Genomic DNA, 27045 nt, shown 5'->3' with positions numbered 1-27045 from the left:
TAGACATGGGGACATTCAGGACAGAGTTCTATCATATTAATGTAGACATGGGGACATTCAGGACATAGTTCTGTCATATTAATGTAGACATGGGGACATTCAGGACAGAGTTCTGTCATATTAATGTAGACATGGGGACATTCAGGACAGAGTTCTATCATATTAATGTAGACATGGGGACATTCAGGACATAGTTCTATCATATTAATGTAGACATGGGGACATTCAGGACAGAGTTCTGTCATATTAATGTAGACATGGGGACATTCAGGACAGAGTTCTGTTATATTAATGTAGACATGGGGACATTCAGGACAGAGTTCTGTCATATTAATGTAGACATTGGGACATTCAGGACAGAGTTCTGTCATATTAATGTAGACATGGGGACATTCAGGACAGAGTTCTATCATATTAATGTAGACATGGGGACATTCAGGACAGAGTTCTATCATATTAATGTAGACATGGGGACATTCAGGACAGAGTTCTGTCATATTAATGTAGACATGGGGACATTCAGGACAGAGTTCTGTCATATTAATGTAGACATGGGGACATTCAGGACAGAGTTCTGTCATATTAATGTAGACATGGGGACATTCAGGACAGAGTTCTGTCATATTAATGTAGACATGGGGACATTCAGGACAGAGTTCTGTCATATTAATGTAGACATTGGGACATTCAGGACAGAGTTCTGTCATATTAATGTAGACATGGGGACATTCAGGACAGAGTTCTGTCATATTAATGTAGACATGGGGACATTCAGGACAGAGTTCTGTCATATTAATGTAGACATGGGGACATTCAGGACATAGTTCTGTCATATTAATGTAGACATGGGGACATTCAGGACAGAGTTCTGTCATATTAATGTAGACATGGGGACATTCAGGACAGAGTTCTATCATATTAATGTAGACATGGGGACATTCAGGACATAGTTCTATCATATTAATGTAGACATGGGGACATTCAGGACAGAGTTCTGTCATATTAATGTAGACATGGGGACATTCAGGACAGAGTTCTGTCATATTAATGTAGACATGGGGACATTCAGGACAGAGTTCTGTCATATTAATGTAGACATGGGGACATTCAGGACAGAGTTCTGTCATATTAATGTAGACATTGGGACATCTCCAACAGAGTTCTATCATATTAATGTAGACATGGGGACATTCAGGACAGAGTTCTATCATATTAATGTAGACATGGGGACATTCAGGACAGAGTTCTGTCATATTAATGTAGACATGGGGACATTCAGGACAGAGTTCTATCATATTAATGTAGACATGGGGACATTCAGGACAGAGTTCTGTCATATTAATGTAGACATGGGGACATCTCCAATAGACTTCTGATTTACTTGTTTAGGACAAGAATCACGTGCATGGTTTGTTTGCGCCATGTTTCTAAATATGACAGAGTTTCTTGTTTCCATCTCTGCAGCATGCTGCTCATGATAGCTTTACTAACAACCATTTTTCAGATATAATTACATCATGATTCTCCAAAAACATCCATTAACCAAACCACAGCATACAAAAGATTAAACATGGTGATAATAATGAAGCTATTTCACAGAATATTACTTCTTCCCGTCCAAAATACTGCTGTTTGTTTTTAAAAATGAAATTGAACAATTATATATGTTCAGGATATTTTTCCAGGTTTGTGTAGAAATCTATCTCTCCTCCAGCATGCTGCTCATGATAGCTTTACTAACAACCATTTTTCAGATATAATTACATCATGATTCTCCAAAAACATCCATTAACCAAACCACTCTTCGCTGAGGGAACTTAGCAGAACAGATTTTTTGTCCATTAAAACATTTTCGACCATCAATACTTGACATGCCCTAGACCACCAAGTATTTTACATATAATATTTCTCTAACACATCAATCTGGATTTTGAGGTGTCTAATGAGAGTTTAATTTATAAAAAATAAGTAACATGAAAAAGTCAACAGACAAATCATTCGATGACATGAAATGATTTTTTGAGATTATTTGGAGAGATGAAAAAGGATATATGATGATCACAAGCTGATAACATGACAATTTGGATGAGACGTGAAGATAATGAATTTTTTGTGTGTTAAAATAGGATTCACTGCATCCGTCTGATAACCGTAGCGTGTCTAAACAACCGCTATTACAATAATTACACGATAACCACTCCAGTACATGTGACATAGAGATTAATATCCATTTACTGTTCATAAAGCATATCACATCAAATATATGTTAACAAGAGTTATAATAATGCTGATACATGTATATATATATTCTAAATTAATTAAAAACCGCTGAAATTTTCCTTTTTAAGGGTATTAAGGACATTCTGATATCAATTTGGCTGTATATTATAGAATAATAGCCTAGAGGTCAGTTATACCCCACATACAAACAGAATATACATAGATACTTACGTTTTTCACACCTACGTCCTGAAGAGCCTATAGGACAGTTACATCGCACAATACTCCCATCCAACACACAAGTACCATTATTTTGGCAGAGGACGCCATGACAGGTAGGTCGATGGACCAGAGACAAAGGTGCTCCCACACCTTGTACCACATCACCATTAGTGTCTTTTACTGTTTTTTCTTTGAGGTCAAACATTTCTGCCACAATGTGGTCATTTGTGTTAAGTGCCATGTCATGGTCATTGTCCTGAGACAGGGAATTTGTTTGGTCATTTGCATGTCCAGTTTGATCTTTCTGATTGATCTGTCCAGCAGGTTTTATCACAAGTTGCTCAGAAGATGACAATGAAATGAAGGCAGATGAGGATGGTGATGATGAGCCTGAGTTGAGCACCTCGTCTACAACAGGGCCATCATTAATGCCAGGAATCTCTGTAACAAAACACCAAACAAATGTACATACATTTCAAGACTGTAAAATTTGAATCCTGAGCAATTAACAAAGCTGTATATACTTCAGAAGATTTTCAGTCAATTATTATTTTTTTTTCTTTTAAGAAGCAGTTCATTGGTCTTCATACAATAATACACTAACATATACTGAAGACTTGAAGCACGTTTTAGAGTTTATTCTCTTTTCCATCAATTCTCACAGCATTATTTCAGCTAAGTGTGTATATAGTAGATTTTGACATATATTTGGGATAATTTTAAACAAACTGAGATTTAATCTTTACTCAAGTTAAATGTCAAGGAATGTTCTCAAATATCACAGAAGCAATTTGCATTCAACAAAATACTAGCCAGAAGATAGGGGAGAGACATGCGCAAAAATTGAATCAAGTCCTAAAGAGTCAAAAAACTATCACAGAAGCAAAAATAAAAACAAGTAGAAAGATCAGGTATGAGAAAATAGAAATTAAATCAAGTAGCAATGAAGTTGAAAAATTAAATCAAGCACTGAAGAGGTTATTAAGTCTAATAACACAGAATTATGCCGAACCAAATGCTGGCCAATTTGGAAGACGGTGGCTGAAAGTAACAGTAAAGCAACATTGGTAAAGGTGTAAGTAACAATTGGATGTATGATGATCCAGACGAAAGGCCTTGGAACCTCCTGTTTCTTCTACATGATCTAATCTAGTCCCTAAATAAAACACCATTATCTATCAGACAGCCACCCTCATTGTAGTCCCAAGGGTAAACATAATAGCTGTTCCTTACGCCTCTCATCTGGTTAACTCGCTCTGGTTTTTACATGGTCAGTGTAAGTTATATTCGATGGAAGAAGACCTTTCTCTATTACAATTGTGTAGTGATATGGAAATCTCATAATGGGTCTACTTCAATAATTTATGAAATTTGCTAAAAGAATCTTGGAATCTGCATTTTCCATTTAATTTAAATATTCCTGGAAGTTGTTAATCTAGTGATGCAGTGATAAATACATAATACATAACTGTCAACTTGTTCTATAGTCCATATACCATATTCTCTAACATCTTCATGAAATCATATCAGGTCTCTAGTATGCCTCAACAGTCACTAAAGTACCAGGCCTCAAATTTAAGGCTTTTTACTGGCTATTTGCAAGTAGAAATCCAAGAATTGCAAGTAGAAAAAATAATGACTTGCTTTTTTCAGCAAGTGGATTCATCAGATGCAAACTGTGAGTGCCTGTCTATTCCTAACATTTCACAGAATTAAATTGTTTTGATTTTCAATGTGTAAATATTGGGACAAAGCAATTCTTCTATAATGTTGATATATATTGGATGAAGCAAGGTAATACATTATAAATCACAAAACAAAACACATTATTTGAACATGGTGATTTGCGATAATAGCAAGTAAAAAGTCATTTTAGCAAGTACAAATTTAAGGCACTTGCTGTTTCTCAGTCGAGGCCTGAGTACTTCAGTAGAAACACACTATTGGTTTATTCTGGTACTTGCTCTTCTATGTAATGTTCGATCATGCTTTCAGTTCGAGGTGCATCTTCCATACTGAAGCCTGGTAAATACACATTATGTTAAGCTTCGCTCAAGACACAAGGCTTACAAAGCTTTCTGTGGTTGTCACCAAGACCATATTACAAATGTTTCTTAAATCATGGGAAAAAAATCAGACGAAAAAATAGATGAAATAGTAATATTAGCAACTGCGAGTTCACCAACAAAATGCTGTTGAAGCGTATCTATGTGTTATATTTTGCACACACTGCAGACAAGTTTCCTTCCAAACCAACACACAAAATGTAATTATACATTCTAATCTTCTATTAAAGATTCTTATATCATTATAATACATGTATAACGACCCTTGAGAAAATGTAGTTAATTTTAGTTACTTCTTTTTATTAATCAATTTTCAAACCATCAAACACTCCTTGATTACGCAGGTAATTGAAACAGATTTTTAATTCTTTCTTTGCAAAAACACAAAATCTCAATGTGATTTTGGTCGATATGGACCCCCTCCAGAGAGAAATGTCACAGACAAATACTTCCTCTTCAGAGAGCAGTGTAAGATTCAAGGATAATGAATTTCACAATTTTAACAAAGCACTTTTCATCCTTGAAGAATAATTAATTCTGATATATCTGAGTCTGCAGCAAAACTTCAAAATTTTAGCCAATTTGGCCATTTCAGTCTGTACTCTATGGGTTTTTTTCCCCATACATCATTTAGGCTATTTGAATACTTAATTCTACCCTAAATTTTCTGCTGGTGTTAGATGAAAATGTACTGTCAAACCTGCTTTAACGACCACCTGAATTAAACAACTTCCTGTCATATGTGACAATAATTTTTTCCTCCCAATGTCATTCATTATACAAATGACATGAATTAAACCACCACCTATGTGACGCACCATTATTTGAGTGTCCCAAATACCCAAAACAACCTTTTCCATGTAACTTTCTGAAAGTGACCAGGCTCTCATAAATGTCAATACAATTTTGCAGCACAAAATGATAGATGATCCAGCGACAGTCACATATCCTGTAAGTCATGCTACCGTAGCAGTTTTATTTACCAATAAAATTAACGCAATTCTCTAATTTGATATGATTAACCCGTAACTAGTTGCTCTTTCTGTAAATGAATGGAAATATTGTATATCACAAACAAATAGCCACAAAAGTGTAAATACCACACTGATGTGCAAATTAACTCATTTTTGGCATCATGATTTATGGTCAGAACACAAGACATCACAATGGATTTCATGGAGAGAATGGGCTTTGTATGGTCATTAAAACATACTCCTGGCTTTATAGGAGAGGATTCTTATCTTATAAACCATGGCTTTTATCAGAATCATGGAATCTTAAGAAAAAATTAATACTGGTGAATGAAAAAAAAGCGATAAAAAGTGGTTGTTAAAATAATCTGTAGCCAGTGTTCAATTCTCATTTTTTTCTTGTTCTAATTGTTTGGGCCTTACTATGGGTCCTTACTATGAGTCCTTACTATGGGTCCTTACTATGGGTCCTTACTATGGGTCCTTACTATGGGTCCTTACTATGGGTCCTTACTATGGGGCCTTACTATGAGTCCTTACTATGAGTCCTTACTATGGGGCCTTACTATGGGGCCTTACTATGGGGCCTTACTATGGGTCCTTACTATGGGTCCTTACTATGGGTCCTTACTATGAGTCCTTACTATGAGTCCTTACTATGTCATCGGCAGTAACTGTGAAATTTTTGGTATACATGTACTAAGACTGCTGTGGGTAGGTGACTTAACTTGGTCTTTATTGTTTACCAACGGCACAAAATAGAAGATGGGACTGGCTACCTTGGTGTGCTTCAGGTGATAATTAACAAATAATAAGTATCACAAGGAACAGCAGAGATGTCAATTACAGACTCATAGGGTTACAGCTGACAAAATTTATTTTAAGCGAAAAAACATGATTATATTCGATATTTCATATTGAACTACATCATAGCAAAAACTGCTTTTTTTTAACTTAATGTAAATAGGAAATATTTTTCACAATAAAGAATTGAATTAGATTTCTTTTAATTAAGAGAGCACCTGGTACATGTGACCTTGTATAATGCTTCCCTTTGAAGGTTACTTAGGACAGGTTTAACTGAACTGGTAATAAAAACACTTGGTATATTCTAGGCTATGGCAGTTTGTTTTGTGCACTATTTTTCTGGATATCTGTTAGGTTTTCGGTGAACTGTTTTCAAACCTAGATCTTGAGAAGAAGATATTCATATCACTTGTTAATAGTAGGATGACAGACAATACATGACAATAAAAAAGGACAGAACTTCAGCTGAGGTAAAACCAAACAGAATTTAGGGCAGACTTTCTTGCATTTGAGCTCATTATTGATTATTTGATGTACTGTAGACATAACTGTATACTTGTCAAAGGTCACTCAGTAAACTGGAGATCTCCAGCTTAAAGACCACACATAACATAGTGATAAGGTGTGAATAACAGTTCAAAACACAATTATTGACATTTTGAACTGAAATTTTACTGCTTTAAATATCACACAATTATTTACTCAGAAATCACTATTACAAGCTTCAATACTGCCCAGGTAAAATAATTTCAGAATCATTTCAAGCTGATGTACTGAGTGAGCAAGGTTTCTCTTTCTGGTAGGACTTGTCCATATATCAGCAGTGTAATTCTGTATGGCTCCATTCTTTGGGACTAATTAAATACAAGGCAGTGGTGTACATGACCTAACTGTCAAATACAGATGCATTTCACCAACAGGCCAGTGCAGTGGTGTCTAGGGGACGGTGAAGTGTTCAATTGAACACAAATCAGGTGAGATGTATTGTGGCCGACTACTGAATGACATTGTAATGTAAACTACCAGACCAGAAGCAATGAGACAACCCGAGCTCCACAATTGATTTCTAGGAAATATGGAAAGTGGATGGAGGGTGCCAGAATGTGACATCAACTATAACTCATGGGCATGATCTCAGTGGCCAGTGTGTAGGAGTCAGCTGAGGTCAGTCAAGGTCAGCAAGTCATCATCATCAGGAAATCTCCCTTACTGATCACATAATCCATTCACTTGTGTTAAAGGCTTCTTAGCTGCGGCTTATTGAAGTGTGGTTTGTCAAGATTTCCAAAATTTCTAATCCTTCTCTTCAATTCTTTTCCCCAAAAATTCTTACTATAGTTTTAGTGCATACATGAACATACAACAAGAATTCAACAGAATTATGTCTCACTACCCCCATTTTGACTTTCTAACATGACTAAATGTTACATAGCATTAATTAAAGAGAAGAGTAAACAGAATTTCAAGCCTATTTATATGTCTTAAGTTTTTGACAATTCTCAAAATCCCCAAACACTTCCTGATTTTTGCAAAATACTCCAGGACCAATTATCAAATCTGATAATTTGAGTTGTAAACATTGAATTATCAAACTGTACAACAAAGATATCAACAGTATCTTATTTTCTAAGAAACTCACCTAGATGTATCTTCTTTAAGTTGTTTAAAATAATTAAATCCAAACTGCATGAATGAATCAATTTCTTTGTGTTTTTTTTTATGTACAAAATGTTATGTCAATTTGAAGATTTTTAAAGGAGTTTTGCTAATGCTAAAAATATGCTGAAAATTTATGTTCTTCAGCAATTATACCAAAGTGCTTTAGTGTCATTTAAAATAGAAAATATTTCATTTTTTCTGTTTTCAAAACAACAAAAAACATGGATCTTTGTTACTGGCGGTGAACATTGTGGAACTTACAACAGTGATATTACTAATGACTGAACTATGACAATTCCAAAGCTCTGTGGTACTACAGCGTCATCAACACATCACTTACTTGTACTTTTATTCTTTAAAGTATTGAAAACCTGCAGAAGCCCTTTATTGACTAAATGTCGGCAACACAGTCTGACAACAAGGCTTTGGAAGCCTGAGAAGACAGACAGGAGATGCGATAATGGGATTGCCTACCAGTTAACTTTGTTAGCTAAGTCTTTAACCAGTTCTGACCTGGAGGCACAATCTTTAAAAAGCTGTTGTTGAACTGAAAGGATAGGAGAATGCCCTGATAGCATTAAACGAGAAGAAAGGCACCAAATTTCAACACTGATGTATCTGTAAATGGCTGATCACAGAGAGATATGAAAAGTCTACATAATGGAGATGTGACTTATCTGTACAAAAAATACTTGACCTACTTAAATAGGATCGTCACAATATCATGACCTATTTAAACAAGATCATCACACCTTATCACATCATGATGTATTTAAACAAGATCATCACACCCAGTAATAGCATGACATATTTAAACAAGATTATCATGACTAGTCACATCATGACATATCTAAACAAGATCACCACACCTAGTAATATTATGATGAACTTAAACAAGATCATCACACCTAGTAATATTATGATGAACTTAAACAAGATCAGTCATTACAGCATCAATATCAGGGTAAGGATGATTCAATGCCAAGTGGGACCTGTGATTCAGTACGGCAGTAAGACCAGGGTAGATCATTTAGATCCAGAGTGTGTGTTTAAGGGATCCTTTTTTTGGGTAATCAAAGAGATGAACATTTAGTGGCTCTGTGGTGAATTGTGAGATTGATGTCTCCCAAACCTACAGAATCCATTTTTGTTTGATTTTGTTTTGTTGCAACAGGTGAAAGATATACATATTCTGTGGGTCCAACATTAGTGAAAATGAAGCTGTAGTCTGGCTTGCTCCTTGAAATGAATTTCTCTCGAAAAAAATCTAATTATCCTTGCGTTATCCAGGATAAGATTGACACAATCGATGGCTGTGGACTTTTCTTTCACAACAATCTCCCTCATCAAGAATAAAGATTTATAGCCAGGCAGGAGCTGTGATGGTGTGTATTTTATCTGTGTATTGTCTGAGGTTATATTCCCGTAAACTCCTTAGTGACTATAATCAATCCTGACAAGACTAGCACATGTCACCTGATAAGTATTATGTCATTTGTATAACTTCCTGTCCATGAGATGAACTATGGATGCCAGTTTAGCTTTTGATTTCTTCATCAGAACCAATACATAGCTAAGAAACTCGTTAGAAAAATACAAACTCAGAATATCAGGATATACATTTTGTCCTTGGCTTAAGAAAATATCAGATTGGTTGAATATACAAAACTGAATGTCCACCAATACTTCAAATAATCAAATGCATATGGTAAGTATTGAGCATACAAAAATATCACAGAAAAATTCTAACTTTAACCCTATTATTAAGGCAAATGCAAACACTCTCTGTTTACGATATATTGTTTGATTTTTGGTTAGAGAGCATCAAAACTTTCAACATTCTAATTGGTGACCTAACATTGATCAATACAGGCAAAGGAGATTTGTTTTAAATGTGTTCTTCTCAAAAATGTAAAAAAAACTTATCATATAACATATGATATATGACAGAAATAGTTGCTTGCTCGCTTGTCATCTGCTATCATCATATCTTGTCCAGATTCGGAAACACTGTCACGATCCAGTGTATGTATCACCGACTATTGCTATAAAGTGTTGATAAAATATTTATCAACAATGGTATGAGCTATCAAATACATAACAGCAGAATGTGCATCTTATAGATCATCATTAGCCTGTTGTTATATTCTAAATTACCTAGTAAGGTTTGGTCATTTAGGAATTTGATTTATGTCTGCAAGTTACAATTCATAACACCATACTAACCCCCACATCAGCCCTGTACTGTAGTAATTATTAATAATAGACCCACAGACTTTATTTTACTACATCATTACATCTAAAATCTTTCATGTTCTATTCATTCTGAATACATTACGGAACGTTTAAATCATATTAGGAGGTATTTGATCAATTCCTAATAGCAGTGACTCACATTAATTTCCAGCTGTGTATCTGAGGAAGCTACATGATGTTAACAGCCAGCTGTCATATATCACTCTCTCTTTCTTAATGTAGAACATTATATAGTGATGAAATAATTACAAAATTGTCTGAAATTTTTTAGTTACCATGGTAACTTGTTATTTGTTGTAATTAGTTTTATATGCTCATCAGCAGAATTTTGAATAGTCTGTCCATTGTAAAATGGCTGTGATCTAAGATTCAAAGAAATGCTACAGGCACAGTTGCCTTAATTCTCTTAGTGTATTCCCTCTAAGTCTATGGTGACAGATCTCAACAGAAGAATTTGGCCTCTTTTGAATCTCTATAGAAACATGGAGACACAGTAGTTCTAAGTCTCCCAATATAGTCCTTTTATAAGTCGATGTGACTGATCTCTGGAGAATAAGTTCACTTAAAAGTCTGTTCAGATGGAGGCACATGCTCAGTGGTCTTAAGTCTTCCAGTATAACCCTGCAAGTCTACCAGAAAAGCTCACTGTAAGTCTATCGAAACAGATCTCAACAGAAGAAGTAGCCCTCTTTTAAGTCTATAGAGAGATGGAGACACAGTGGTTCTATGTCTCCCAGTATAACCCTGTAAGTCTCCCAGGAAATCTCTCTGTAAGTCTATGGTTACTGATCTCAGGATAATAAGTCCACTTATATGTCTGTTCAGATGGAGACAAATGTACAGTGGTCTTATGTCTCCCAGCATATCCCTGTATGTCTCTCGGGAAAAGCTCTCTGTAAGTCTATATTCAGACTGATCTCTCAGATAAGTGTGTAGAGAGATGGAGACACAGTGGTCCTAAGTCTCCCAGTATATCCCTGTATGTCTCTCGGGAAAAGCTCTCTGTAAGTCTATATTCAGACTGATCTCTCAGATAGATAAGTGTGAAGAGAGATGGAGACACAGTGGTCCTAAGTCTCCCAGTAAAGCCCCCTGTATGTCTCTCGGGAAAAGTTCTCTGTAAGTCTATATTCAGACTGATCTCTCAGATAGATAAGTGTGAAGAGAGATGGAGACACAGTGGTCCTAAGTCTCCCAGTAAAGCCCCCTGTATGTCTCTCGGGAAAAGTTCTCTGTAAGTCTATATTCAGACTGATCTCTCAGATAGATAAGTGTGAAGAGAGATGGAGACACAGTGGTCCTAAGTCTCCCAGTATATCCCTGTATGTCTCTCGGGAAAAGCTCTCTGTCAGTCTATATTCAGACTGATCTCTCAGATAGATAAGTGTGAAGAGAGATGGAGACACAGTGGTCCTAAGTCTCTCAGTATATCCCTGTATGTCTTTCGGGAAAAGTTCTCTGTAAGTCTATATTCAGACTGATCTCTCAGATAGATAAGTGTGAAGAGAGATGGAGACACAGTGGTCCTAAGTCTCCCAGTATATCCCTGTATGTCTCTCGGGAAAAGTTCTCTGTAAGTCTATATTCAGACTGATCTCTCAGATAAGTGTGTAGAGAGATGGAGACACAGTGGTCCTAAGTCTCCCAGTAAAGCCCCCTGTATGTCTATGGTGGCAGAAGTTCCCTTGCCTAAATAGGCTTATTTCACTTGTGATGCAGTCACATATTTGTTTTCCAGTCTCCTACCCCTATCCATGTTTCAAAGCAATATATTTACTCCAATGAGAAATGGGTAGCGAAGACATGGAGACAAAATATAGTTGTCTTCTCTTTCAATTCTATACTTTAGAATGTCTGCTGGCGAGTATTTCTGACTTCCTAACTGGTACTCTTGACCTATAGCTAGTCAGTTGTGATCCAAGCAACCAGTCCTAGGATTTCATTGGGTTATCAGTCCACTGGTACCCTCAGGAACCTAAAGATAAATCTGATCTACAAGTGCTACAGAAGCAGCAATACATGCAGTGACCAGTATGAGGAAATGACTGCAGTACATCTTTAAGTCTCCAATACCGTTAAGGAAGATATGTACATAACTAATCTTAGAAGAAAAGAAAATAAGAATACAACTACATATTTTGAGAAAGTTTTCATAATCCATAAATCATAATTCAAGTACTGCAACGCTGATCATGTCCTGCACCACTCGACCATATTTTATCGTAGCTGTCCTGCACCACTCGACCATATTTTATCGTAGCTGTCCTGCACCACTCGACCATATTTTATCGTAGCTGTCCTGCACTATTCAACCTTATTCTATTGTAGCTGTCCTGCACCACTCGACCATATTTTATCGTAGCTGTCCTGCACTATTCAACCTTATTCTATTGTAGCTGTCCTGCATCACTTGACCTTATTCTATTGTAGCTGTCCTGCACCACTCGACCATATTTTATCGTAGCTGTCCTGCACTATTCAACCTTATTCTATTGTAGCTGTCCTGCACTATTCAACCTTATTCTATTGTAGCTGTCCTGCACCACTCGACCATATTTTATCGTAGCTGTCCTGCACTATTCAACCTTATTCTATTGTAGCTGTCCTGCACTATTCAACCTTATTCTATTGTAGCTGTCCTGCACCACTCGACCATATTTTATCGTAGCTGTCCTGCACTATTCAACCTTATTCTATTGTAGCTGTCCTGCACCACTTGACCTTATTCTATTGTAGCTGTCCTGCACCACGCGACCATATTTTAACGTAGCTGTCCTCCACTATTCAACCTTATTCTATTGTAGCTGTCGTGCACTATTCAACCTTATTCTATTGTAGCTGTCCTGCACCACTTGATCATATTTTATCATAGCTTTCCTGCACTATTCAACCTTATTCTATTGTAGCTGTCCTGCACCACTTGACCTTATTCTATTGTAGCTGTCCTGCACCAATCGACCATATTTCATTATAGATCATGTCAATGATATTTGGAGATATTTGTTTAAATTAAACCAGAACACTTACTTCCTTGAAACTGACAATGAAAAATTGCGTTTTAAGTCAAGAAACGATGAGTTGATTCCCCATGATACCATAGTAACACATATCTGTCAGAAGGCAGTGGCAATTTTCCATAGTACTTGGCAGTTACGTGACCTGGTGGGGCAAAGTTACACATGGACACAAGGAAAAATTGCATTAGGGACCACCAATCCTACATTGTTAGAAGGTTATAAACCAAATTAATGGAGAAAAATTTGATTTTTCCTCTAGCTTTTCTAAGCGGCACTAACACTGTTCTGTATTGATTAGGCCTGCATATCTCAAATGTACCGAGGTGGCGACAGCAATCAACCAACCTGAGGAAATTAAAATTTGAAAATTGGTGATAAAGCTATTGACTTAGTTCAGCTGAATCATAATTAAATATCTATTTTTTATTGCAAAAGGTAGCATTCTCAGAGTGTACAACTTCCAGGAGGTTCCCTACAATAGGATCAATGAGACATCGATAAGATTACTATAAGTAAACAATATGTAGCCACAGTAGACCAGCTGTACAGACAGACATCTCGTAACCATTGATAAACAATATGTAGCCACAGTAGGCCAGCTGTACAGACATCTGATAACCATTGATAAACAATATGTAGCCACAGTAGACCAGCTGTACAGACAGACATCTCGTAACCATTGATAAACAATATGTAGCCACAGTAGACCAGCTGTACACACATCTGATAACCATTGATAAACAATATGTAGCCACAGTAGACCAGCTGTACAGACAGACATCTCGTAACCATTGATAAACAATATGTAGCCACAGTAGGCCAGCTGTACAGACATCTGATAACCATTGATAAACAATATGTAGCCACAGTAGGCCAGCTGTACAGACATCTGATAACCATTGATAAACAATATGTAGCCACAGTAGACCAGCTGCACAGACAGACATCTGATAACCATTGATAAACAATATGTAGCCACAGTAGACCAGCTGTACAGACAGACATCTCGTAACCATTGATAAACAATATGTAGCCACAGTAGGCCAGCTGTACACACATCTGATAACCATTGATAAACAATATGTAGCCACAGTAGGCCAGCTGTACAGACATCTGATAACCATTGATAAACAATATGTAGCCACAGTAGACCAGCTGCACAGACAGACATCTGATAACCATTGATAAACAATATGTAGCCACAGTAGACCAGCTGTACAGACAGACATCTCGTAACCATTGATAAACAATATGTAGCCACAGTAGGCCAGCTGTACAGACATCTGATAACCATTGATAAACAATATGTAGCCACAGTAGACCAGCTGCACAGACAGACATCTGATAACCATTGATAAACAATATGTAGCCACAGTAGACCAGCTGTACAGACAGACATCTCGTAACCATTGATAAACAATATGTAGCCACAGTAGGCCAGCTGTACAGACAGACATCTCGTAACCATTGATAAACAATATGTAGCCATAGTAGACAAGCTGTAGAGACATCTGATAACCATTGATAAACAATATGTAGCCACAGTAGACCAGCTGTACAGACATCTGATAACCATTGATAAACAACTTGTCCCTCTCCCTCCCCACTCTGCCACTCTCCCTCCTTTGCCCTTCTAACTCATTCCGAACTCAGCTTCTCTCTCTCCCAAATCTGCCACTCTCCTTTCCCACCCAGATCCTCTCCCTCCCTATCCTACCCCTATAAATTCTCCCCAATGTAGATCTTCTCCCTCCCCTCAATGCCTCTCTTCCTTCCCATCATATTCCTTTCCTTTTCTACTTTGCCCCTCTTCCTCCCATCCCTACCTCTAACTCCCACTCTGTCCCTCTTCTTCCTTCACATTTCTCCCCTATCTTTATCCCCTCCCCACTCTGTCCCTCTTCCTCCTCCACATTTCTCCCCTATCTTTATCCCCTCCTCCTCTCTGTCCCTCTTCCTCCTCCACACTTCTCCCCTATCTTTATCCCCTCTCCACTCTGTCCCTCTTCTTCCTTCACACTTCTCCCCTATCTTTATCCCCTCCCCACTCTGTCCCTCTTCCTCCTCCACACTTCTCCCCAAACTTTATCCCCTCCCCACTGTCCCTCTTCCTCCTCCCATTTCTCCTCTATCTTTATCACCTCCCCACACTGTCCCTCTTCCTCCTCCACACTTCTCCCCTATCTTTATCCCCTCCCCACTCTGTCCATCCCTCCCACAACACCACTCCCATCCTTTCCTCATAAAGTAGCTGTACAACTGATCAATATGTATGTTGAACAGAACTATTTCCCTATTACAAGGATGGAAGTTATTTCAAAAGGTAACATTCAGACATAAAAACGCTGATAACCATAAACATAACTGGTTAGACTGGATGTTTTGATCGATGTTTAATCACCTGTCCATCATAATGATCACATCAATGTTAACAAACATCAATCTGGAAAGTTTGAAGAATGATATACTTCAGAACATATCTAAATCAAAACCTATTTTGTATGAATTTCTGGCATTATCATCTAATGAATACTGAAAAGTATCAAGTCCATCAACAGTAATCTTATTGACTGTGTATAAAGTCTGATGAGGTCTACATAATCATATACACACACCAATCAAGTAAGCCTTTCTGATTTCTCTCCAGATAAATTCTTTGTATTGGATCATAATCCTGGGATTTCTTCCTTCGGGAAATCTGTGTTAATTTGTCAACAGACAATCACATTAGGATTCTCTATCAGCCTTCTAAGACTTAGATGAAGCATGAAAAGCATGCATCATTTTCACCAATGTCAGAAAATAAATTTGGTTTCCATTTCAGGCAGTGTTAATCTACTGATAGTGGTGAGGAAAGATCTACCCAAAAGGATTGTCAGGTGCGTACTTTGTCAACTTTATGTATAACTATTCAGAACAGAGTAAATGGTGCAGCTTTCAGTAGTTTACAAGTGTTTAAACATTGTGGCTCTACAGCCTTAATTATCAACTTTAAGTAAACATGGTGTCATGATGTACAGTCAAACTTGTCCATAGAGGTTATCAAGGAAAGCTGAAAAGTGTTCTTTATAGACAGGTGACCCTGATGGTGAGGTTTAATTAGAATGAATTGTATCCATGTTTCAGGACCAAAACATGTTTTTTTTTTCATAAAATGGCTTATTGAAATTAACAGTGAAAAAAATAGGTTACATGAGATGGCACATAAACTTTTATTACAGATTACTCCGTGTCATGTACTAATTCAATAAAACTTAAAAAGTAAAAAGTAATTTTCTTGAACAAAGGAGGTATGAATTGGTTTTTAATTTTCTTAAATTTTTACTATGAATTCCTTCACTGTTGTTAATTTATTACCTAGAGAATCAATATGGTTTCATTCCTATGTTTCCTTAGTTCTGCTCTTATTGATATGTGGACAGTTGCTAACTTGACCACCAGACATCAATTTTATCATGTCCCTCAGTAATTATAACAGACAATTAATTACAGGAGTCTGTAAATAAACCTTGCCTCCCCTTCTACATATATAGCACATTCCACTGTCATCAGTGTTTAATGTCACATTCTAGCTGACATTATAAAAAATTAGGTAATATGAATGCACCAAGCCACCACATCCTATGAGACACAATTCCATGTGAACATCTACAGCAGTCTTTAGCTTAGTTTCTTTGATTCAAACTTAAGCTTTGAATGCTTTTAGAGAAATTAGATTTATTCCATAAGTTTGCCGGGAATCCTCTACAGACAAATTTGAATTATTGTGTACACGTTGTGCTTTCAGTGCTTCCCTAAATAGTAATTTGATTTACAACACGGTATGTAGTATTCCTTCAGATAAAATACAAACAAACATTTAATTCCCACAGATCCCAGCTACCTCTGCTCTCAAAGTAATCAATTCGTGCAAACCTTTCTGAGAAATCCATTTTCTTTCAGCTTTGTCTTCAGTAACCATGACAACAACTTAAAATTATCATCAAATTAGTATTCTAGAAGTTGTAAGTGCTGTAATTTGTATTAAGAAATATTTAGGATCAAGTGAAAACAATGAAACCTTATACTCAACTGCTGTTTGTTGGGGTATTACAGGAAGTGGTGTTTTACAGACTGGGGACAGAAAAAACACACTGAAGAAAAATGAAAAACCTGATTTGGAAAGTAAAGTGGAAAAACATAACAAGGGCATTGTATAGAGGTTTTGCTGTTATGTAATACTTATAGATTTCTCACACTCTAGAATGTCTAAATCCAATCGATTCCCATGGAATTAAACCAAGATGTAGTGCATTTTGGATCCTTCCCATACTCTTCTTAACACTCGTACATATACCCCAATATACACAATCAATATTTCAATCTTCAAATTGAGTTTTAAAGTGATGAATGTGTAAGTACAAGTACACAGGCTTGATACATGTCTCCAATGTTTGAACTAACCAACACCCTTAGTATGGAATCTACAATGTGCACTACAGGCCATGATGAACTTGCAATCCTGAATTGTTATAATTTTCTATAGTAACGTGTTATGAAAGAGAGCAAAGTCGTGTGCAATTGAATCCAACTGAATAAAAGCACTGACATCCAATCATAGAACCATCAATTTACCGTAACATTTAGGACTGAACAATTCTTCTTTTTCCAGCATCATTGGATCCTGGTGCCCGTACATTTAATTTCAGAAATTAATTTCAGATTGATTCAATAACTGAAGGTCTTACACAAATAAACAATATAATACAGTACCAGTATAGAACATTAACAAGTTTTAATGACAACCATTTCACAAGTTCCCAAAACCAAACCTGTAGCTTTGAATAATAATATGATTATGATATTAATGATATCTACTTAAAACACTTTTACCAGTCCAAAAATCTTGTTAACCTAGTTTATATCTACAAAACCAGATTTCATCGAAATTGGACCACATATAAATTCAAACTTGTAGAAGCTATGGTAGCCATCTCAGATGCATATTATTGAAAAATACCTTTAAAATAATAAATACAATTCCTTGGAGTCAACGTGTAATATCTCCCTTGGAGTCAACATGTAATATCTCCCTTGGAGTCAACATGTAATATCTTCCTTGGGTACAACACATAATATCTCCCTTGGAGTCAACATGCTATATCTCCCTTGGAGTGAACATGTAATATCTTCCTTGGAGTCAACATGTAATATCTTCCTTGGAGTCAACATGCTATATCTTCTTTGGAGTGAACATGCTATATCTTCCTTGGAGTCAACGTGTAATATCTTCCTTGGAGTCAACATGTAATATCTCCCTTGGAGTCAACATGTAATATCTCCCTTGGATTCAACATGTAATATCTCCCTTGGATTCAACATGTAATATTTTCCTTGGAGTCAACATGTAATATCTCCCTTGGAGTCAAACATGTAATATCTCCCTTGGAGTCAACATGTAATATCTCCCTTGGGATCTCTCTTGGGATCAATATATAATATTTCCTTTTGGATCATCATGTATTCTCTCCCTTGGGGTCAACATGTGATCTCTTCCTTGGGGTCAACATGTGATTTCTTCCTTGGGGTCAACATATGATCTCTTCCTTGAGGTCAATATGTGATCTCTTCCTTGGGGTCAATATCTGATCTCTCCCTTGGGATCAATATGTATTCTATTCCTTGGGGTCAACATGTGATCTCTCCCTTGGGATCAACATGTGATCTCTCCCTTGGGATCAATATGTGATCTCTTCCTTGGGGTCAATATGATTTCTCTTTCACTGACCCTCCAAACTTCTCAGAGTGTAATCTCAAAACTGCTGCTAGTAGGGGGTGAACACGGTAATGACACAGTCAGTTTGGGTATTTAAGCTAACTATAGCTTTATTACCTGAGTCACGAGATATTACTTATAAATCTTACATCATTTATTCACAATCTGATTAAAATGTCTTATAAACTTAATGGTGCTTAAATGATTTATGTTATATCACAGATTATGTTGTGTACTTGGCTGTGTCCATCACAGGGTAGGCACTACTGAAGCAGTTTACTATAACAATGATTCACTAATGTCCATTTGATGTATAAATAGAACCTTCCATTCATTCTCATTCATCTTACAGCCCTAGTAACCTTAGTAAATTGATTTGAATCATTGAAATAACAAGTTGATTATAGTAAGGCAGGGAGGACCCGCTTAATTAGTATCAATCATGTCAGAGAAATTTGTAGTCTGATACCAGAATGAATTACAACAATAAGGCTACCCAGGAAAATTGATGGTCATGTTCAAACATTGAAAAGATTTAGAATGTTTTTTTTCATGAATAATTGGCAATTTGTTTTATCTTGTTGGTTCAAATTTAATAAGACTAGTTGAGGAATCAATTGATCCATGTGATATAGTTGATGAGTCTGTCATTGTGCCTGTCTCTCTGTAACAGCCACCCCGCCACAACATGTGTCTGATCTGAGAATGACTGCTGTATCACACAGATCACAAACATTCCACCACAATTATCCTACAGACAGAAAGAACAATGTCAGACAGTGGCAACATCACTTAAATCATGTGGTCCTGTTACTTTATTGGTCATCGCTAAATTAGTATGAACCTGCTGTCCATCCAAACATTTCAGATACTGATCTGAACCTGAGATCATACTGAACATTTCAGGTGTACATTCAAACATGATGTCAAACCAAACTTTTTATACACATATCCAAACCTTACATTATTAAGTGAAACCAGATGTCACACTAAATTATTTCAGATGCAGTCTCAAATCTGATATTTGATAAAATATTTCAGACACTGACCCGAACCTGATGTTTGATAAAATATTTCAGATGCTAACCCAAATTTGATATCTGATCAAACATTTCAGACAATGGACCCAAACCTGTCCGATTAAATTACCTGAACGAATGAGATGAGATGTCTAGATATCTTTGTCATGTCATCAGGCAGATAGACATCTGGGTATGACTATCTTATCTTATATATATAGTCTTAGAGTTGTCCATCATGAAGCAAATTTGATTAAAAAATCTCTTTCTGTAAAAAGACTGGTTGACCAAATATTTCTTTAATTGCTACACAGAGTGACTGCTTTACACTCAGACAAAAGATTTCAGGGGACAATTGCTATACCATCACACCAAGAATTTCATTCTGGAAATGACTACAAGACTGACAGACCAAATATTTCTTGGAATGCCAGTGCCACTTGCTAGATTAAACCACCTGATGTCTAGATGAAAGATTGAGCCATCATAGCCATAGCAAGCCAAATTTAGTCAAGATGAGTCATACAGCATCTGCACTACTTTGGAGAACCTGGACATGTTAGAGGTGTCAGGAACATCAGAAATATCATAAAAACACTGTAATTACACAACGCGGACTGCCTCCCACATCAGCTTTAACAGTGGCAAATTTGTCCATCTACAACACTCACTGCTGTAGGTGCACTGAGAAACAGCTTTACTGTTCTAATCATATTTTGTTGCTTAGCAATTAAAGGATTTGAGCTATTTTGGTAATTTATTGATCACAATTGATAACAAAAGTAGGTGCCTCTCTATAGGGAAAGTGAATTACATCTTGTAATATCCTTTGCTATAGAAATCATTCTTGTATGTCAATATTATCAAAATGAGCGATGCGCAAATGAGATAATCTTTTAGTAAACAGGTTTTGAAATTCATCTGTGGCATTAATTGTGAAAAAGGTTTTTTCATTATTCACCACTGTTAATGAAAATATGATTTTCTTCTGACAACTGCTAAAATGGTAAAATCAAGATACATTATATCAAACTTTATCATTAAGAAATCCCTTGACGTTGTCTCCAGTGTCTATTACTTCCATATCCTGAATTAGTTCTCGTCATCATGATCAATTTTGAAAAGTTAAATGAAAAGAACTATACCGGTAAATAAGCTAATCCTATCATAATGTATAAGGATAATGTTTTGAAGTGTTCATCTGACCTTGAAACAGGTAATGTTTTGAAAAATAAAGGAAAAAGATGAAATACTTTGAAATTACAAACAACAGACCTAGTTTGATGTGTATAAACGAACCGGTTTCAATCCTTTAAAAAGTTCAACATGTTTCAACTCCTGCAGGTAGTTTCTCATTTGAGAATGTGATATTTTCATTGACCAAGATTTAAACGGCTGGTGCTGTCGATAAAACAGAAGACACTTACCCTTAGCCAAAAAGTGACAAAAAGAAAACAATCACAACACTGGCCCGGTACTAGGCTAAGTCTCATTCCCCTTGTACTTTTCGGGAGTCTCTGTGTAAATCTTTTTTTTGTTTTTATTTTGCCATAGTTTCATTGATTTGTGTTTGAATTCAGATTCTGTTAACATGTCAAGTATTTTCTTGGTTGTTCCACAGACCTTGGATGCCATGTGGAATTTGCACACTAATACAACAGATGTCAGTATGAGAAGAACGGTCATTGGTTGTAATGATACTGGTTGGATAATTTGTTCCTGACAGATGGGATTAGGGGACATATATAATTTGTTGCCAAGACTGCCTTTCTGTATTTTTAATATTTCAAGACTATAAAGCATTTTACACGACAAGGATTTTCATAACACAGTTTGTACTCATTAGCATGACAAAGCTGAAGACAGTTGGAACTATTCTATTTGATTTATTGCTATGGAGATAAATTCTCTTGATAGTTATAGGCCAGATAACAACATCTGACATAATTGTAAAACAAGTTCTTCTGCATATACTCTAATCACTTATAAAAGTGACAAAAAGTACAAGGAACGTCAGGAACATTAAAAATCTTTGCACCAAAACTCATGAACTCGGCTATCAAAATTGTTTAGACTTCATGATAAAACATAACAAAAAAATAAATCTCATAACGAAAATGTTACAGGGCTTTCATGTAATCACTTCTTTGAACAGAGAGATAAATACTGAAAACAAAATAGCTTTAAAATCGTGGTGAAGTTTATACAGTATTCAGCCATTCAGCAAAAGTCAAGAAGAAAAATACCATCTGAGAGAACATACAAATGGCTGATTAACAAACTTCACCAAAAACAAAAACTTGAATTTTTTAAATCATTTATTCAACTTATCTATCACATTCTGTATACCAAGGGTAGACCCAACAGTCTATCACATACTGTATACCAAGGGTAGACCAAACAGTCTATCACATACTGTATAACCAGGGTAGACCCAACAGTCTATCACATACTGTATACCAAGGGTAGACCCAACAGTCTATCACATACTGTATACCAAGGGTAGACCCAACAGTCTATCACATACTGTATACCAAGGGTAGACCCAACAGTCTATCACATACTGTATACCAAGGGTAGACCCAACAGTCTATCACATACTGTATACCAAGGGTAGACCCAACAGTCTATCACATACTGTATACCAAGGGTAGACCCAACAGTCTATCACATACTGTATACCAAGGGTAGACCCAACAGTCTATCACATACTGTATACCAAGGGTAGACCCAACAGTCTATCACATACTGTATACCAGGGGTAGACCCAACAGTCTATCACATACTGTATACCAAGGGTAGACCCAACAGTCTATCACATACTGTATACCAGGGGTAGACCCAACAGTCTATCACACACTGTATACCAAGGGTAGACCCAACAGTCTATCACACACTGTATACCAGGGGTAGACCCAACAGTCTAACACATACTGTATACCAAGGGTAGACCCAACAGTCTATCACATACTGTATACCAGGGAAAGACCCAACAGTCTATCACATACTGTATACCAGGGGTAGACCCAACAGTCTATCACATACTGTACACCAGGGGTAGACCCAACTGTCTATCACATACTGTATACCAGGGGTAGACCCAACAGTCTATCACATACTGTATACCAGGAGTAGACCCAACAGTCTATCACATACTGTATACCAAGGGTAGACCCAACAGTCTATCACATACACTTTGCCTGCTTTACGAAGCTGATGCTGTTCATTTCAATATTCAATTCCATTTCGACATGAATGCTTCATGTGAAATTGAGTTAAAATCCCTTTACCAATACTTAACAAGTGGTGTTTTTGAGATTAATAGTACCATTCATTCTATTAAATAAGATATATACAAGCTGAGAGCATTAAAACCTCATGGGTATACAAAACATCGTATATTTAAGTCTTTTGTTGAAAAGAATTTTGCAAACATAGTCTAAATCATTTTAGCAGTTTTTGAATTAGATATAAATGATTTATTGATGACAGAAAAATAAATTCATAGGGGTAAAATTATTGTGTCTAATAAGTTACTAACAGTTCTTGTCACAAAATAATATTACTATCACACTGACGGTACGTTTTCCCTCTAGAACAGGAAACTTTTTTTTCACACACAGTAATTTTTCTTACAGCAGATAACATCAGTGAACTAGTTTGAAATAATCAATTATTAGTAAAATTCTCTACAAAACAAACATATTTAAAATGGAAATTTCGGTTTCTTTTGACTAGAGCGATCAATTTCTGTTGGTAGTGGTAGTTATAAATCTCGGTGTACAAAGAAGCTTTAACAGAAAATAGTAAAAAATGATTTCACGTGAGGGAAATCTAGGCGGTGATCTATCGTTGATTTAGTGTTGTGGACCACTTATAGACATTTACTTGACATGCCCACATGACAAGCTGAGATATTTTACAACTACAAATACATAGATTTCTCCTTGAAACCGTTACTTTGTGACATCCGCAATCTCCTGAAACAACTCACTCTGATTAATTTCCTGGAAATTTGAAATTGGAGCATTATGTTATAATGACTGCATGCATGGAAGCTGAAATTGATATCATATAACATTTTCTCACTTTCCAGGAAATATCCAAGTCTTTGAGAGTGTTGACCAATGAAGACCTAAAGGTTCAACAACATTCTTGAAAGTATGGGAGAAAACTAGGCAATGTTTGTTCTTGAAAATACTGGTTAATAAAAAATCAAAATTATTTTTTTCTTCAGATTTGCAGGGAAAAGGTAAATTCCATTCTTGGAGAAAAGGGGAGACAACTAGGAAGGAAATAAAGATGCAAAGTTTACTTACCGAGGCAGGAGAAGCCATTGGTGCTGAGCATGTATCCCTCTTTACAAGTACAGAAGTAGCCATTGTCTATAGGTATACAGGAGTGATCACAGACCTTCTCCTCTGGACATTTACCTGGTGGAAAACAAAAAAACACATCATCATCATCATCATTTCATGATATCATCATCAGCAGAAGTAGCATTTGGAAGATTCGAAGATTTCTTCTATCAGTGGAGTCATTTACAACTACCACATATTGGTCACCTCAGTGGTACGTATACATCTCACAACTACCACACATTGGTAACCTCAATGGTAGGTATACATCTTACAACTACCACACATTGGTAACCTCAATGGTAGGTATACATCTTACAACTACCACACATTGGTCACCTCAATGGTAGGTATACATCTCACAACTACCACACATTGGTCACCTCAATGGTACGTATACATCTCACAACTACCACACATTGGTCACCTCAATGGTACGTATACATCTCACAACTACCACACATTGGTCACCTCAATGGTATGTATACATCTCACAACTACCACATATTGGTCACCTCAATGGTACGTATACATCTTACAACTACCACACATTGGTCACCTCAATGGTATGTATACATCTCACAACTACCACATATTGGTCACCTCAATGGTACGTATACATCTTACAACTACCACACATTGGTCACCTCAATGGTAGGTATACATCTTACAACTACCACACATTGGTCACCTCAATGGTACGTATACATCTTACAACTACCACACAATTGTAACCTCAATGGTACGTATACATCTTACAACTACCACACATTAGTCACCTCAATGGTACGTATACATCTTACAACTACCACACATTAGTCACCTCAATGGTACGTATACATCTTACAACTACCACACAATTGTAACCTCAATGGTACGTATACATCTTACAACTACCACACATTAGTCACCTCAATGGTACGTATACATCTTACAACTACCACACAATTGTAACCTCAATGGTATGTAGACATTTTTGCTTGTGAAACTGATGAAATGGAAAGCTTTACCGATCAGACTTGTTTATCACTATTGAGTAGAATAAGTAGTGTCTCAATACCATTAACAGTTGCAGCACATTGACTAGCCTGATCGTGATAAAGATCTTGTATGTAGACCTGGGGTCCAGAAGTGCCAAGACCCTACAATATTATCTGTACGATACAGTAAAATTATTTATCTGTCAGTCAGGTATGATGGTGAGCATAAATATTCCTGAGATGATATTCTACCATATGACCAAGTACAAGTGTTAAGTCTAAGTAGAGAACCTGGACATTGTATCTCGCACCTGATATATAATGTATAGCTACAACATCCAGAATACACATCCAGATAATTGTTTTTTGTCAGGCAATGCATACACTCCACAGTGCCTACAGAGCTACTTCTTAAATTAAGGACCAACTAGAGAAAAACATTGCCGAATGAGTGATACAAAACTGCATGCTAAGTCCTTAAAATTGGAGACTAGAGGGCGATTTGAAGTCTTATCTGGTGAATGTCAGAAAGACATGGAAACTTAAACTGAAATCAGGTAAAATAGAAAGCGATGAGAGATTCATTGGAAGTAAAAGACTATGTCATACAGTAAAATTGTCATTGACTATGATAACTCCGAGTCAGAAGATAGAAACAACAATCTGTCAAGCCTTCAGTACAAGAATCATCTGGATTTGACATACAAGATCAGTTCTGAATCAAGATGAGTGGGCCCATTGTGTCTTTCATATATATGATTAGGACTACAAAGAGTAACCTTATTAATTTGTCATTTTTATCATAACAATAACTTGTAACATCTTAGGATTGTTCCTTAAACTTAAAGTAAAGTATAATCCACTTTATCTGCTACAAAATGATTGCATGTCTACACTTTCTGTGAATACTGACATTTAAAACAATTTTTTCCTACGTGTAAGTGTACCACACATACTTAACTGGATATTTGATGAAAGCGGCCAGATATATATTATGTCCAAGTCATCAAAACATTATATAGATAGCATTTTTAGGGTACCACAGTTTTATCTATATCGCATACCTGCAAACCTGAAAAATATTTGGTAAGATATATGCATGCCATACACATATCATCCTATAGTGGATACATAAGTGGAATCAACATTGATCACGCAAATGGATATCAGAAGATGTATAAATAAACTAAAATGATCACAAAAACTTATCACATCAAAACAAGAAGAGAGGGTCTTATTATATTATACAGTTCATTCAAGAACAATGACATTCCTTTCTTGACTACCTAGTTAACTCCACAACACTGTCTATCCTTCCTTAACTAGATATACACCTTGTTAACTCCAAAACACTAACTATCCTTCCTTAACTGGGATATACACCTAGTTAACTCCAAAACACTAACTATCCTCCCTTAACTAGATATACACCTCGTTAACTCCAAAACACTAACTATCCTTCCTTAACTAGATATACACCTCGTTAACTCCAAAACACTAACTATCCTTCCTTAACTGGGATATACGCCTAGTTAACCCCAAAACACTAACTATCCTTCCTTAACTGGGATATACCCCTAGTTAACTCCAAAACACTAACTATCCTTCCTTAACTGGGATATACGCCTAGTTAACCCCAAAACACTAACTATCCTTCCTTAACTGGGATATACGCCTAGTTAACTCCAAAACACTAACTATCCTTCTTTAACTGG

General features: G+C 36.4%; 1 protein-coding gene across 1 annotated transcript in view; it reads right to left on the bottom strand.

Moving 5' to 3' along the window:
• The window catches only part of LOC132553289 (pikachurin-like), a 63391-nt gene that overhangs the window by 16678 nt on the left and 19668 nt on the right, over positions 1 to 27045 (bottom strand). Inside the window, exons 2-3 of the mRNA XM_060217520.1 lie at positions 24312 to 24425; positions 2452 to 2883 (exon numbers count right to left, since the gene is read on the bottom strand). Of these exons, the coding sequence (XP_060073503.1) occupies positions 2452 to 2883; positions 24312 to 24425 (546 nt within the window). The remainder of the gene's footprint in view (positions 1 to 2451; positions 2884 to 24311; positions 24426 to 27045) is intronic.

Source organism: Ylistrum balloti, unplaced genomic scaffold, assembly GCF_031769215.1.
Source record: "Ylistrum balloti isolate Yb309-2 unplaced genomic scaffold, AGI_CSIRO_Ybal_v1 Utg370314, whole genome shotgun sequence".
Taxonomy (NCBI): Eukaryota; Metazoa; Mollusca; class Bivalvia; order Pectinida; family Pectinidae; genus Ylistrum; species Ylistrum balloti.
This window is presented reverse-complemented; position numbering and strand designations above follow the sequence as displayed.